The sequence below is a fragment of the Melanostigma gelatinosum genome (genome assembly GCF_949748355.1).
Source record: "Melanostigma gelatinosum genome assembly, chromosome: 16".
Lineage (NCBI taxonomy): Eukaryota > Metazoa > Chordata > Actinopteri > Perciformes > Zoarcidae > Melanostigma > Melanostigma gelatinosum.
In genome coordinates this window covers 16,556,724-16,572,933 of record NC_136649.1, presented here as the reverse complement: position 1 = coordinate 16,572,933, position 16,210 = coordinate 16,556,724, and the positions used below count along the sequence as shown (strand labels likewise).

Genomic DNA, 16,210 nt, shown 5'->3' with positions numbered 1-16,210 from the left:
TCAGAAAACAACTGACAGGGAAGAACTAACTTTAGTCATTTGGCTTTTTTAGATATTTGACATGGAAATGTATTGTGAGTACATTGAAGACTAATTTAAACTGTGAATGCAGAGAGTTATTTAACAATATGTTGTGAGTAGTTACATTTACAACCGGCCCTTTGTGGGCGACCATGATGCTGATGTGGCCCGGAGTGAAAATTAGTTTGAGACCCCTGCTGTAAACCTTCAATTTGTTCACATCCAGCAGTATGATACATCAATTCAGACAACAGCAACATTTAGTCTTTAAAAAAATGAATGTAAATTTCATGAAAGATATCTTTACAGAAAGTGGTGAGAACTAAATATCTTGGATAAAAGAAGCTCTGGTGATTTCTCTCTTTAAGACGCATGCAGTGGAAGAGAAACAACAACAAACAAATACATCAATACACATTTTCAACAAACATTTAGACCTCAGAGAAGTTTACATTTTCCTGCAGAGAAAATGTCAGTTCAGGTCAACAAAGATCATCATGAGCAGTGATAGCCTCCATGGTTTAACAGACACAGGAAGGAGCTCCACCTAAAGAAACATGTACACAACAATAATGACAAGATGTCAAAGTACCGCCCTCAATGTTTGATTGACAGCTGAACAAAATCAGGTCTCAGCTAAAATGGACACAAAATGAGTTTAACAGAAATGAATTTGCTGTTCCATGAATCACTTCTGGCTATTTTAGTTTACATAACTCAGCAGTGTCTCCAGTCCACCAAACCCAAAGTCCAGCATAGAGAGGCTGAGTGAATGTGGTCTGGACTCTGTGGAGGAGAGTCATGGTTTCAGAGACGCTGTAGAAAGACAGAATACCTGCTCTGTGATCCAGGTACACTCCTACTCTGGAGGACTGAGGACCTGGGACGGGAGTTTGGATATTGTTGTACAAAAATGTAAAACTGTTTTTGTTACAACGTAACTCCCAAGATTTGTCATTTGTTCCAAATCTACATTCATTCCAGCTCCCTGTTCTGCTGATATTCTTGTATGCGACTGCTACATCAACTCCTCCTCCTCTCCACTCCACCTCCCAGTAACAACGTCCAGTCAGACTCTCTCTACTCAGGACCTGACGACATGAAGTGAATCTGTCTGGGTGACGAGAATAAGACTGTTGTTCTCTCATTAATGTTGCTTTTCTGTTCCCCTCAGATAATAACAGCTGTGTGTTTGCTGTGTTTGGATCCAGTGTGATTTCACTTGAATATCTTAAGAACTCAGCTCTGGTCTTGGGCTCTGCTTGTGATGGAGACAGTAAAACGTTCACTTCAGTCACTGCCAGTGAGACGTTTGTCCTCTTCTCTCGCAGAACGTCCTGTAGTTTATCTCTGACTTCTGACACAGCCGCCGTCACGTCCTCAAAGTAGCTCAGAGGACGGATATCGATGGCGGACGAGTCTGTAGCTTCTCTGAGTGGTGGCAGTGAGGGGTAGTTGTGTAGAAACTGGTTGTGATCCTCTGTGTGTGAGAGCAGCTCCAGCTCAGCGTCTCTCCTCTTCAGCTCAGAGATCTCCTGCTCCAGCTTCTCCTGAAGCTCTTTGCCTCGACTCACTTCACTTTTCTGCTGGGATCTGACCTGCTGCTTCACATCGGAGCTTCTTTTCTCCATGAGGCGGATCAGCTCGGTGAAGATCTTCTCGCTGTCCTTCACCGCTTCGTCTGCAGAGCGATTGACGGCCTCCACCTCCTGCTGAAGCAGCTTCACGTCTTTCTCTCTGTCCTGGATTCTCTGCTGGATGTTTAGTCGACTCACCTCCAGCTCTCTCTGCCTCTCAGTCCTTTCTGCTGCAGCTGTGACTGTGTCGTGGCCTTTGTGTTCATCCATTAAGCAGAGATAACAAATACACTGCTGATCAGTACGGCAGAACACCTTCATCACCTCATCGTGACGAGAGCACCAGCTTGTGTTTCTCATAGGCAGGGGATTCAGAATGATGCTGGAGGTGTTTCTCACAGAAAGAGATCACACACTGCAGACAGGACTTGAGGGGTTTCCGTTTCCTCCCAGTGCAGACATCACAGGACACATCTTCAGGTCCAGCATAGCAGTGATCAGCAGGAGCAGCTTGGAGTCCAGTCTTCTTCAGCTCCTCCACTAAAACTGCTAACATGGTGCTTTTCAGCAGGAGAGGCCTCGGTGTGAAGGTCTGCCTACACTGAGGGCAGCTGTGGAGTTTCTTCACATCCTCTTCATCCCAGTGTGTTTTAATACAGTTCATGCAGTAGCTGTGTCCACAGGGAGTAGTCACCGGATCCTTCAGTAGATCCAGACAGATGGAACAAGAGAAGGCTTCCCGATCCAGCTGAACTCCTTTCTGCGCCATTTCACCTCTCAGTGACGACTGTCTGAGTTTCGCTTCACTAGAAGCGACTCTGCTTTGACTTCTGATCTGAACAACATGTGTTTGTTCAGTGAATGGAGCCTGTCAGCTCTGTCGCTTCACCACCATGTTGGTTACACCCATCTTTAAAACTGTAGATCTGAAGGGGAGGGAACAAGGAAATATGTGGGCAGAGGGCTGTGTTTGAGAGCAGGAGGAAGAAGGAGGGGTTATCAAGCTGTGCTTCATTCCACGAAGAGGAGCAGCGCTGTGAATGTGAACTTTGCTTCCTCATTTACAAACAGAGCCTCGGTTAAAACCTGCTGCACTTATGAAAACATTTCTCCTTTTCTATTACAAGACAAGAGACAATACATAAACATAACAACAAGAGGACGACAAGAACAGTGAGATACAAGCCAGCAAACATCATATTGTGTGTGTGTGTGTGTGTGTGTGTGTGTGTGTGTGTGTGTGTGTGGGCGCGCGTGTGCGTGCGTGCGTGTAACAAAGTACATTCAAAATAACAACAAAAACAAAGTCAGGGGCAGTATTGCCCCGACCACTGGCAGCAAACTACGACCAGGGCACCGTCAGGGAGCTCCAGAACAGGTCAGTAGGATCAGCCAGGCCGGGTCAACCGGGTTGAATATTATTTCATTCATTAATTTTTTTTTTTTTTGTAATTCTTGTGTTGATTGTATTTTATTTTATTTATTATTATCATCATTCTTTCTTTTTTTAGACTGATCGGTCCAGAAATACATCTTGAAGACGTTCTAGTTTCTTCACATTTGGTCTCACAGGTGTCCAGTTGATGCAGGTGATACATGTGATGAAATGATCCTATAGGATGCCTTGTTATGAAGCTTTGTACATTATAATGTGTTCAGATTGTGCTTATTAAGCATTATAGACACGACCTTCATATAATGTGTTACATAATTCTTTATTAATAAATTGTCACGACCCGGCTCAAAAAGTCATAACATGAGGGAGACACGACAAGTTAAAAGTAACAAATAGACATTTATTTAATGAACCAGTAACTGAACTAAACAAACAATCAAAACAAGGCAGGAGTCAGAAAGGAGAGGCGCAGAGAGGAACCCAGCCAAGGTTTTGGCTGGGTTGGCAGGTTTTTATTGATGGCTGATGTGAAATTGAGAAACTCAAGACGGTTTATTAAAGACTACTAACATTTCTAAGTGCAGACATGATGATTTATTAATTTATATTGAGAAACATCAGCATTTTAACCAATAAATAATTTGTATCAACTCATTTATCAAAAGTAAAAAGTGTGTATATATATATATATATATATTAGTGCTGGGCAACGATTACAATTTTTAATTGCGATTAATCGCATGGATTTTTTGCGATTAATCGCATTGTTATGGCAAAGTTCAATAATGAATTCAAAAGTAGTGTATTGCGCACTTTTATTTTAAAAGCACTGCCATGAACAAAAGGGCAATAACATTAGGTTTGCAAACACTTTAAACAAATAAGGTTCTTGTTAACAGCAGTATTCCCTGAAAGGAATTGCGACTAGTAAACTCAAGTTAAAGAAATGTTGACTTTTGTTTTGATTAATACCTTTCACTTTCAGATATCTTCAGATGAAATTATCTTTAAATATGCTGAATTAAAAGTAACTTTGAATCAGTGTGGGCCCTGGGAAGAATTATTGACCTCTTTGTGAAAGCTATTGAGGATCAGAATATATCATTTTATTTATGGTTATTCAGAATTGAATTGAGATATCTGGAATTAAGGTGTCTGAGTCAGAATGTAATTACAGATATTTTAATTTGTACTACTCTTACTTTAGGTTTTGACGAATCATTGAATGCACTGTAAATATATTTTATTTAAAATAATTGTATATATTTAAAATAGATTTACCATGAACACATAATTGTATTGGTTGTGTGTCTGCTTCGATGTTATCCTCACTAGAACACTTGTCCTTGTTTCCTTGATGAGGACCAGGCAGACTGAACGTTCCCTCATGTTCGTACTGAGCCCGAGAACAGGAAGTGCTGGTTCAACAAGCTGAGCTAGCTAGCTAGTGTCAGTCAAGTGGGTTAGCTTGGCATTTAACTCAATTGTCAAAATGGGGCTGTTCGGAAAATCACCAGACAAATCACCAAAAGAGCTGGTGAGTAGTTCCTGTTGAAGACTTTGAGTGTTGTGTCCGTAGTAAGACAACGACAGCGCCTTTTGCTAACCTTGCTAACGTTAGCTGTGAGTTTAACGCCCCATACTTCGTCCAATCTGTTGCTACTTCTTGCTAACTGATGTTAGTCTCGTTTTAAAATAACTAACAGTCCATGAAATAGTACCCAGTGTTACCCTGCAGTATGTGTACAGTATTTAACGTTATACACTTGTTTGTATGGCTCAGTAAACGATTAGCCAATCTTATTTTGATTTGTGTAGCAAGAGCTAACGTTAGCTAGTTAGCATACACGCTAACACTCGTCTGCGTGAATGTAAACAAGTCCTGATTGTGTTTTGCTTTAGCGTAGCTTTGATCTGTTACAATGTAACGCTAGCTGGTTGAACTTGTACATTGCTTTAGTCTAATATTACACTGAACGCCATGTTGAAGAGGGTAATATACAAACGTACTTCAACTGGCAATATTAACGCAGTTTGTAACAACAATGTATACTTTCAGGTGAATGAGTGGTCTCAAAAAATCAGGAAGGAATCGAGAGTGATTGACAGACAAATTCGAGGTAAGATGCAGTCAACATGTGACACTGAACTGTACTTTTTATAAAAGGATATTTTCATTGTAAAATGTCTGTTTACTTTTACATTCATGTCGTTCCATGATAAGTCTGTAATTTTAACTATCTGAAAATAAATAAAGAAGAGATAATCACATTATTTGTTTTGACGCAAAATACGGGCAATTTGCGTTAAAACATCTTAAAACACATCGATTTGAACTGACAACAACTGACTATCTCAATGTCAAATAGAATAGTAAAGATGACTTTAAACATGAGGCAGTCACTCCTTAAGATGGTAAATGTGTGTTGTTGCATAATTTCATTATCCACTTCATGCAATGACCGAATTATATGTTATTAGTTTTTGTGGTGTACATAATGGCATGCCCTTTTCTTTCAGATATTCAAAGGGAAGAAGAAAAAGTTAAAAGATCCATCAAAGATGCTGCCAAAAGGGGCCAGAGGGATGTGTGTGTGGTTCTCGCAAAGGAGATGATTCAGTCCAAACGAGCTGTCACCAAACTTTACGCTTCCAAAGCCCAAATGAACTCTGTGCAACTCAGCATGAAGAATCAGCTTGGTGAGTTTGGGAGTACATAATTTGAGTGATTGGACAGGGGAATATTTAAAGTTTCATCAGAGATCCTCTGCACTGTCAGTGAAGGGAATGTATTTTGTATATTTGTAGCTCTAGTGCGTGTAGCGGGGTCCCTGCAGAAGAGCACAGAGGTGATGAAAGCGATGCAGAACCTAGTCAAAATCCCAGAGATCCAGGCCACCATGAGGGAACTATCAAAGGAGATGATGAAGGTCAGCAGCAGTGTCCGACACGAATAGATACAATTTACTTATAATCAAGTGAATGAAACGCTGTGGCTTAATCAGACCACCATCTGCCATTACTTCTTGAGAAGAAAAAGTTGCTAAGCCATGGCATTGTGTGTACATATTCATCTTTCAGGCTGGCATCATTGAGGAAATGCTGGAAGACACATTTGAGAGCATGGAAGATGGAGAGGAGATGGAGGAAGCAGCAGAGGAGGAAGTTGACAAGATCCTCTTTGAGATCACAGCAGGTGAAGACATTTGTTCAACTAAATCCTCACAATACATCGTTACATTCCTGTTTCATTAAAGGTTTTGGTGTCGTCTAGATCTTCTAAGGATTTAGGTCTGAATAATACTGAATGCTCCGTTTGTTTCCTTTGTTAGGAGCCCTTGGCAAAGCGCCAAGCAAAGTCACAGACGCCCTGCCTGAATTACAGCCTGCTGCAGCTGCTGCAGCTTCAGAGGATGAGTCAGAAGAGGACATTGAAGCAATGCAGTCAAGATTGGCAGCTCTGAGGAGCTAAGGTGAACTGCCACGGTTCTGTCAAAGTCGGTTTACTCACTCCGATAAGGACAGAGACAATTCTGGTGCTGGGTTTACAGTGCCAAGCATCCTCCAAGCTTCATGTCATACTTATTATTTCACATAATCATTTGGGGTTAACTTTGTGCTATGACAGTTAATGTCTTCAAAACGTTTTTTTGTAGAACAATGTGTTTTTGCTTTTTGTCTTTTTATTATCAGGGGTAACCCTAGGTAAGTCTTTATTATCCAAAGTCAAACAGAAGGTTTTTGAAAGTGTATATAATGTAAGTATGAAAAGCCTGCTGTGCCTATAGTGGTTCATCATATCTTCTGTCCTAAGTTATGGAAAGGTGATGGACGTATTTATGATCCAAACAAGCGATTAAATAACCACCCTGCACTTAAATCACACCCTTGATCACTACTCGGCAGTTGTTCTGATCTGTTTCGGATACATTTTGTAAGCAACAGCTGTTCTGTTTACTGGTAACTAGCCTACATGATCTGAGTCACTAGAGATGGTGGGTGGATTTCTCCTTTGATAGTCTGTGCAGTCATGATGTATCTATTCTATATGTGGTCATACATGTTAAGTAAAATCATCAGAAAAATGCACGCATACCACCCGAATCGATTTTCTTTGCATTAACATTTAGCTCGGTAAATGTTTGACTTTGTGTCACAATTGAGTTCCTTCTCAGCAGGACGATGCAGAGGAAGTTGAAGGGTTGGTTAGTGCAGGACCTATGTATTGTGGAAATATTGTGTGTATCATTTTTCTATGTGAATTGGGAAAAAATACGGAAATAAACTTTTAAGATCCAAGGTTGCCAATAAGCAAACTGTATTACACACGTTTCTGCTTTTAGCAATTACTTACCGTACGTTTAGCGCTTCAATGTCAAAATATACACTAAATGTTTGGGCTGAATCTAATCGGAAGCTTTTGGGGAAATCTGAACCTGCTGGCTTGCAACAGTCCACTCAACTGGTGAGAAACTGAACTGCACGGAAAATCTAAATCTGTTGACACAAAAACCTGTCCCGCAACGAGAACTGCTCGCTGTTCAGCGATAGTCTAGCAATAACCAACTGCTGGAAGTATGAAACTGTGTCAAATAATTCATCTTTATATTTCACCGGACAATGGCAGTAATATTACATTGATATGTGGAGTATTTTTTAAGAAGGGCAGGAAATGTAAAGCGTTTCTGGTACCCTTATTTTTAAGCCATTCAGAATGGACAAAAGGATTATATTTCAACTAGTCGCAGCACTCCCTCTGCAGCTTTTGTTGTACTTTAACAAAACCGTGCCTCTGTTCTCTGGCTTCAGTATATAGGCCACATGCTGACAAAGGTACTGTAGCTCTAATGGAGCAGGTGTTTCCAGGTTTGCTGAGAGATTTCATACCCATTAAGAGCTGTATTACACTAGTAAATTATATTTGGCTATATTATAACATGTAGCACTGAAACAATTAATTGATTCATAGATTAGTCAATTGACAGGACATGAATGGGCGAATGGTGTTGGACTGTTGGTCCCACAAATCAATCAATCTGAAGACGTCACTTGGGTTTAGGGAGTTGTGATAGACATTTTTACTAAAATTATTAATCAAGCAAATAAGCAATAGATGTATCGATGGTGATAAATAACGTGGTTTCACCCCTACCCACGTGATGCATTCGAAACAGATGTTCAGGCCCAACAGAAAATATTTGCCTCCAAGCCAACCAGTAATAACGCATACAATCATATCACATCTAAACACACTTGTTAAACCAGACAGCGTCGCCTTTACCCAGCAGACATACTGAGTGTCTGTGCGATGCAACACTGCCATCTATGGATATGAGTTATGGTTTCCCCTGCATCACGTTGCTGCCTGTGTGCGTTCAGACGCAGCAGCCTGGACGCGCCTGTCATCTGGAGGAAACTCCTCCCCGCACACAGCGTGTCCACTCCTTTCCAGCGCAATGGTCTCCTGGATCATCTCTAGACTTGTGGTGTGAGTACTTTTTTATTATTTCTTCCCGTAGATTAATAATACATTGTGGTTCCCGTTTTTTGCAAGTATTTGAGTCGCTCATTGACGGCACTGTGAGCCGCGCGCTATGCAAGCCCCCGCAAATTGTCTATGTAATCCGAATCAGACGTCAGTGCGTGAGGAGACCAGACGCCCGTTTATTATTTATTTTTTTGCTTGTAAAAACAGTCCAAATTCCACAGGATTGTACTTTTGCCATTTCAGCAGCAGCAATGCTGAGCTAGGCCTGTGTAGACTCAGCAATCCTCACACTCTATGTGTATCAGCTGCCTTTTTAATTACAGACAAAGAGGTGACGTGATTGGCTGAATAATCCATTGTCATCCATGAAATGATAATATGAGTCAGATCCAGAAATCAGAGATGTCTTTCACTGGCAGAAAGCTAAATGTCACTGAGCCGCGAGGTGACTGAACAACAGGAGCGGTCTTTGAGTGGCGCTATATTCTCTGTTGATGTCCCATATTGGAAAAAAAACAAAAGGGATGGGTCAGCCTTCTCAGGTTACAATGCAAGTTGTTCATGTAATATGGCATCTATGCATATTTGGCGATATATTATCTTACAGCTTTGAATTGAAATGCTTAAACCGGGGGCGACATTGAAGTTGTGGTTATTTTTACCATGCTCAAAGTATGAATCAGCGCAATTGCAGACCGTGTGGAGTATACCCACACAGCAGGCCCGACCCCAAAATAGTGAGACAATTCAATTTAGGTTGCAAGACCTTGTTTCGGAGAACTCAGCCCTGGCTGTTCACAACGTGGTTGTGTGAGTGTTCATTTTTGGGTCCAATCTGTTGCGTCTCCCACAGAGGATCTGTTTATTTTGAGTGTCCTTGTGTTGCTTAACTCTGTTAGACACAGTTAGGCCGGAGAGGTGCAACATGATGTGGGTCAGTAGTAATTTGATCAGGTCGCTCGCAGCTGTTGCCTGGCTGTAGCACTTCAGCAGGGTCCTAGTCTCTGCCGGGTCACCCAGCAGCACAGGGGTCTACACACGCGAAAATAAATGTGAAGAAAACACATGGACGCTAATTTTACCTCATGGCTTGAAGTTAAGCACCTGGACAGGTTGTTTAGCCAAATCAGCCAAGGAGCGATATGACTTTGCATCGCTGATTTAATAGCTTCTTTCTGGAAGGACAAAGCTGTTGCACCTTTTTCTGTTTTACCTTGAGCTCACGTGACAACCACCTGTCCATCAATAATCAATCCAAGTTATGTGGGCTGTAGCTCCAAACGCTCATTGATAAAAATATAAACATATGCATTGAAACAGAAAAAGTATTTCTACTTATTTTTACATGGATCTATGAAGACAGAAATACATTTGATATGTTAGTTCTAATTTTAAATATCTACCATAATAGCCTTTATTGTCCACAACCAAGATTTATTAATTTAAAATGTCTTGATTTGATATGTTTTTCATGCACATTTGAAATATCTGTTGGACTGCATTGTTAAATGATTTGTTCCTGGAGTTGATGGGCACATTATCTGTCTTTCAGACTTGTGTTTGGGACGCTATATCCGGCGTACTCCTCTTATAAAGCTGTGAAGTCAAAAGATGTGAAAGAATACGTGAGTATTTTAAAGAGATGATGTCAGGCAAGGTGTTATGTGACTAACACCTTGTGTAACTCTCTTCAACTGCTTTGCTATATTTTAGGTGAAATGGATGATGTACTGGATAATATTTGCCCTTTTCACTGCTGTGGAAGTGTTTACAGACATGTTTCTTTGTTGGTAAGTCACTTCAGAGATTTCATTTTATTCAATGTTATACCTCTCGAGTCTTTTCACATCACAGACTACATTTTGTCACTGACATGTAAACCATGTTTTTATGATACTTTGTTGTACCAGTGGCTCCATCATTGTGTGTCTTATTTCAGGATTCCTTTCTACTATGAACTGAAGATAGCCTTTGTGGTGTGGCTGCTGTCCCCTTACACTAAAGGCTCCAGTGTGCTATACAGGAAGTTCGTTCATCCTACGCTTTCCTCAAAAGAAAAGGTGAAAAGCCCTTTCCTTTCTTCTACCTTCCTTTCCTTCCTGTTGCAGTTCAAGGAAAGGCTTTGGCGAAAATATTCACTTTAAATTATTCTGCATGGTTATGTGACTGATAGAATTTGAGCTTTGCAGCTGAGAACAAAAGTGCCTTTGTGCCAATTCAATTTTCCACTTTAGCTGTCGAAGATGTGTTTGCAGGACAGGAGAGAGGAAGTGTCATGTTCCTCCCTTTCTCCTTTCCTTTTCCCTCTGCATCTGATTCAGGAAACGCATTAGCGAGTTGGTGAAGATTAGCAACGCAATCAAGCAACATAAGAAACACTTATCAAATCAACGCATAAAATATTATGCATACAGTATTATGATGATAAAGAGAGACACAATGGTCACATGATTTATTCTTTTGTCCTTGTTTCAGGACATTGATGAGTATCTCTGCCAAGCAAAGGACAAAAGCTATGACACACTTGTGCATTTTGGGAGAAAGGGGCTGAATGTTGCTGCCACAGCTGCAGTCATGGCTGCAACAAAGGTAATGCCGACTTTGGATATTTGTTTTGTATTGACGTGGGGGTACAGTAGAAGGTCACGGTATAGAGTATCAAGCCTGTCATGTTGTTTGCTATTCACATAATAAAGTAGCTTATTGAGTTTTAAAGTATCCTATGACGTTGGTATCAAATTATTTATACCCCTAAAGATGATGCTGTAATTGTCACACATGGCTGCTGACACTATCATCTGGTGTAACCTGTTCTAGAGCCAAGGGGTCCTGTCAGACAGACTGAGGAGTTTCAGCATGCAGGATCTGTCTTCCTATCAGTCTGACCCCGGTAACACCGGCCCCGACACCACGCAGCCTGCAGCAGCACAGCATAGGACCAAGACTATGATGCGCAGCAAGTCGGAGAGCTACAACAAGGGTGAGCAGACATTACTCCGGCAATTACAGAAAAGCCCAGCGTTACGGAGGCATGTTACAACTCTGTTGTAGAGTTGAGAATATTAGCCACAATGGCGCCATTATAATGCAATAGCAGTGACTGGTTTGTTTGTGAAAAGAAAGATTATCTTGTAGATTTCTGTCTTCCTGCCTTCAAGCTCGTTCAAGCTGGTAGATATTGTTCAGAACGTCTGCTTTCCCGAGTGGCCCCCGAGTTTAGTCCTGCCTTCCTGTTTGGAGCAGGTCAGGCCTCACAGGGACGCCAGGCACCCTGTGATAAAACTGGCATGTAGCTGGGGGGATTTGTTCCTAGTTTAACATCATCCTGGGAGAGGGATCCCTCCTCTATTGCTCTCCCACAGGTTTCTTCCTCTTTCCTCCCCGTTAAAGGGGTTTTTTGGGGAGTTTTTCCTGTTCTGATGTGAGGGTTCCGGGACAAGAGGATGTCAAATGTGTACATATTGTAAAGTCCTCTGAGGCAAATTTGTAATTTGTGATTTTGGGCTATACAAAAATAAATTGAATTGAAATTGAATTGAATTGAATCATGTGGACACAGTTGCTGTTTGTTTTAATCTAGATGGGGTGTCTTGTTTTTCATCTGATAATTATTGCTTTGTTCAAAAAAGCACAACATTTACACACAACTGCTTACAGTGGACTGAAGTTAAGGTTTGATTAAAAAATTGAATTGAGATTATCTCTGTTAATATCTGAGGATATTATTAACAGCTGTTGTCTATTTATGCCTCCACTCAATTATGGATGGTTGACGCTAGAATAGACGGTCTGGAGGGATGCTTTCCCCGTTTTGCACATGCTGTCCCCTGACCAACAGGCTGTCCTAACCCGTGTGTCACCCCTGTGGACAATCCATTTTTAGCATAATCCATTATGTATTCCCTCTAATTTAAAGGATAGGTTTGGTGCTATTCTAGATTTTGTTTTTTGTTTTTTACTGTGAACAGATCCCATTAACGAGCCATGTTTCTGTTTGCCTCTCACACCCATTGGTTCCCACTGAACATGTAAATCAAAAGCAGGTCATAAAATTCATTTCATTTTTTAAATGCTCAGTAATTTCCTAAAACAGCTGACCACTGTAGTTTTTAGGAGACATTGATTGAACAGGAATGAACAGGTCATTTATTGGGGACTATTTTCAGCAGCGGATTAATACATATTTTGGTGCTTTAGTGAGTATTTATGGCAGCAGGATTGTGGAATTGACTCAAAATAAACTACACTGCCCATTTAGTTTTTTTTAATTCGTTTTTGGACAACTATCTTACAGAAGATAAGCTGTAAGGATCATTTCATCATTGGTTTTGGTCTTTTCAAGGGATTTGTTGACAATATGAAAAATAGATATGACAAAAACTGTCCCTTAAAACGTTTGTGCATTTTTAAACTTCTTTTGAACAATATTGTCAAATATATATATTTGGGCCTTCTGCTGTCATTGCATTGTCCATTCCATTGACAGTTGACATAATTCAGCATATACTAAAAAGAGAACAGGCCCCGGCTTATCATAACTTCCTATTTGGCCTCTGCTCTGTGGTTTGCAGAATGATAATGCATTATGATATGAACTTTCATAATCCCCCGCTGACAAAAATAATCACATGCCACTCTATAGCAATTACACAAAGTATTTAGCTTTTAATTGAATAGACAGGAGACATGTTATTCATCCCTTCCATCGACATTCTTTCACGGTACAGGACAGGATGTTGACATGACTGAGTATGAGATGTTGGGTTTGGACCAATGGGACTCCAAGGAGATTCTGTCCGAGACCATTTCACCTTCCGAGTCTGAATCCAGCACTATTACACCCTCACTGACACCCGAGTCCTCCACACCCGCTCCTCCAGCTCCGGAGCAGCCTGAGGAGGCGGGGAAAGGGGTGCAGGCAGCATCAAGCTCTCCACAGCTCAGGCTGTCTAAGAAGAAGGCTCCTGAGGTATACTGCCTCGTCAACGCGGCTGCTCAGCTGCTGCCTGATTCTAACTGCCCCTTGAGTGTGGTCATTCACTCACCGATTCACTAATTTCTGCTGCTGTGTAGCTAAATAATTCATCATGGTTCAGTACTTCTGCAATTGTGGAAAGTCTTGCTGCCAATAGGAGTCCTGCACTGATGAAGCTGAACCATGTGCTGAGATCTTAGTGGGATAATTGTTTAGTTCAAATGAATGTGTGATCTTTCTCTTGCATGATTGCATTTGCTCACTTGTTTGGAAATGGTTGACTTATTGACATGGATTGCGTTCCAGTATTCTGCATAATCAGTCCCTGGAATTACTGGGTATTCATGAATACATCTCTACATCTAATATCAGTTTCTTTGACACGGTGATGCTGAATAAAGCGGCACTGTTATAAGGATAACACCAGCGATATTTATATTTTTTGACTGTCAACAAATCCCATGAAAAAAAAAAAAATTGATCCTACAAATGTGTCTGCGTAGCTGAAGACTGGTATAGCTTATTCCACTGTGCTATAGACTCAAACGGATTGTATGTATGTGACGGTTTCTTTTTTTCTTCATGAAACTAAATGCTTTTAGAGATGTGTGTCTTTAGTAGGAATACTGTGCTTTGTAGTGAGACAGTTCATTCACAGACAGGGTGTGGAGGTCAGAAAGTCTCGAGAGACAAACTAACACATTGTTAGTTTTGGTCTTATCTTGGGATTTGTTGACAATAAGAAACTTACAAAATAATGCCAGCATCCTTTTAAATATTGTGCAACTCATTGTGGCTCTCTCGCTAACATTTGCATTTCTGCTCCCTTCCAGCCTCCTCTTAGAGTCTTAAGGCCTCTCACAAGATCCAGGAGTGCTCTTTCTTCGAACAATGAAGCCATGTGAAACTGTCCGAAAGACTCCTCCAGCTGCCTTTGCTGCAAGAAGTAAAAATACTGAATGGCCAAAAGCTACATGACTAAAGCAGCCTTGCTTTGGAGTAAGGTATTACCAAAGTGACCTATGATGACCCTTCTATATATAGTATATGGCTCATGATTTAAAAACACTGACGTTTGTGACATTGAGATAGTACAACTGAATGAATGGGCTCCAGGCTGATAGACATTTTGAGTTTGTGGGTGATTGTATCTGTATTTATGTACTTCATCTTTCTGATTTGATTGTTTTTCTATATCAGGTTTGGGTAGGCAATTGCATGTCTGTCTTCCCAGTTATTAGTACGCTGTTTATTTAACAGAATGTACTGTCACTGAGTAATTAAGCAGGCATTGAGAGTGACATGGTCATTCTTCGAGAGTGTGTTAAAAGCCAAGGATCAAAAGAAAAGGCTGTTTTTACCCCATTCAATATCAAGAAACTTCTGTGAATTCTGGACTGATTAATTGTCACGTTAAGGTATCCAGGAATCACCCAAAAACCCATTCCGAGATGAGACGACGTACCTTTGTGATTATGAAATGGCAGACAATATTTCTATCACAACTATGTTCACATTAAACAATCATTTTGCACTATGTTTCGAATATAAAGTTGCTGCCCTTAATACTCTGAAATGGCCAAAAAAGAATTACTCTGTAACAAGTAAAAGCATTTGCGTCGCAGATAAAGTCACGACTGCAGGAGGTTTCCTTGGTAAAGCAGACTGTTTGACAATCTACTGTTCAGTTTGTCGGCACATTTTGTCATTTAATTGACAATTTAAGGTCAACTAGGAAAAAATATGTATTTACTGTATCTTCACATGGTTCTTTTTCCATGTTTGAAATCACTGTGTAGTGTTCTGCTGTTAACTGAGCAACACTAAACCCAACGATCTTACTTTCTACTTGCTTATTGTTTTTAGGAGTGACTTTATTTCTTTGCAGGTTTACGAACTTGCATTGAAGTTAACATCGCATGGTGATACTTTGTTTTCATTATGTACTTAATTCACTGATCCTGAATCACAGCAACGTTTTACACAAAGTATCACCGCGTTGGACGTCTGCTGCAGATTTATCCTTTTCATCGTGGTATCTGTGTCATTTAGGGTGGTTTGAAGTTTGAAACGAAAGCTTCTCAGGTACAACTGCTCCGTTTACACGTCATTCACTCTGATGTTGTAGATACACTTGTTACGCACATAAAATGTCCTTTTAATGGATAAATGGTTAAAACCCTTAAAAAGGAAAAATCTGATGTGTTTTAACGTGAGTAGTATAAGTGTTAGTGCTGAAGGGGATTTCCTTCTGTCAAAATTCATGCAAAGCAAAACAGAGAAAAAAAACATGTTGCTAAGTAGCAGATTTGTATACTTGTGCGTAGATTGAAACTCATCATTGCATGTTTGTTATTAATTTGTATGAAAATTTGATTTTCTAAATGATTTTGTTAAGATGCCTTGCTGGTTAACTGTTTTTTGTTTGCTTTGTAGAAAATATGAAATGTAACGACTGTACACACGTTGGCTGTACCTATATATATGAATAACGTCTTATTTACTGATAAATGAACCACTTGGACTTTATTCATGAGACGCCACTTAAGTGACCCTAAGAATCTTTGTTCTGGCGGGCCAGAATATCAAATTACTTCAATTTCAACTTGATTGTGAAATATAAAACAAAAAGCAGTGAAGTGGTGACACGATGGTTCACTTCTGTCAATTCATTGTTCCAACTAGGTTAAAGATTTCTGTTTAAATCGAGCCATTAAATATGAAGCAAAACTTTGACTGTGTGTTCATCTTTC

General features: G+C 40.3%; 2 protein-coding genes and 1 pseudogene across 4 annotated transcripts; 2 read left to right on the top strand and 1 right to left on the bottom strand.

Moving 5' to 3' along the window:
- Positions 1-328: 328 nt before the first annotated feature.
- On the bottom strand, positions 329-2,367 carry LOC306789907 (tripartite motif-containing protein 16-like; annotated as a pseudogene). The gene has a single exon. The product of its transcript is annotated as a tripartite motif-containing protein 16-like (transcript).
- Positions 2,368-4,376: 2,009 nt separating this feature from the next.
- chmp3 (charged multivesicular body protein 3) lies at positions 4,377-7,310 on the top strand. Its single transcript, XM_079286227.1, has 6 exons — positions 4,377-4,531; positions 5,054-5,114; positions 5,515-5,694; positions 5,803-5,924; positions 6,076-6,190; positions 6,327-7,310. The coding sequence occupies exons 1-6, from the start codon at positions 4,487-4,489 to the stop codon at positions 6,464-6,466; spliced, it is 663 nt and encodes a 220-aa protein (XP_079142353.1). The 5' UTR covers positions 4,377-4,486; the 3' UTR covers positions 6,467-7,310.
- A 1,063-nt stretch (positions 7,311-8,373) lies between these two features.
- On the top strand, positions 8,374-16,193 carry reep1 (receptor accessory protein 1). 2 transcript variants are annotated; one of them, XM_079286275.1, is made up of 8 exons: positions 8,375-8,482; positions 10,035-10,107; positions 10,196-10,272; positions 10,422-10,542; positions 10,958-11,071; positions 11,300-11,462; positions 13,210-13,451; positions 14,291-16,193. In XM_079286275.1, exons 1-8 carry the CDS (start codon positions 8,451-8,453, stop codon positions 14,360-14,362), a joined length of 894 nt encoding a protein of 297 aa, XP_079142401.1. In that variant the 5' UTR covers positions 8,375-8,450; the 3' UTR covers positions 14,363-16,193. The 2 variants fall into 2 exon arrangements, with proteins under 2 accessions (XP_079142402.1, XP_079142401.1); XM_079286276.1 differs by lacking the exon at positions 13,210-13,451 and having other exon boundaries at positions 8,374-8,482.
- Positions 16,194-16,210: the final 17 nt, after the last annotated feature.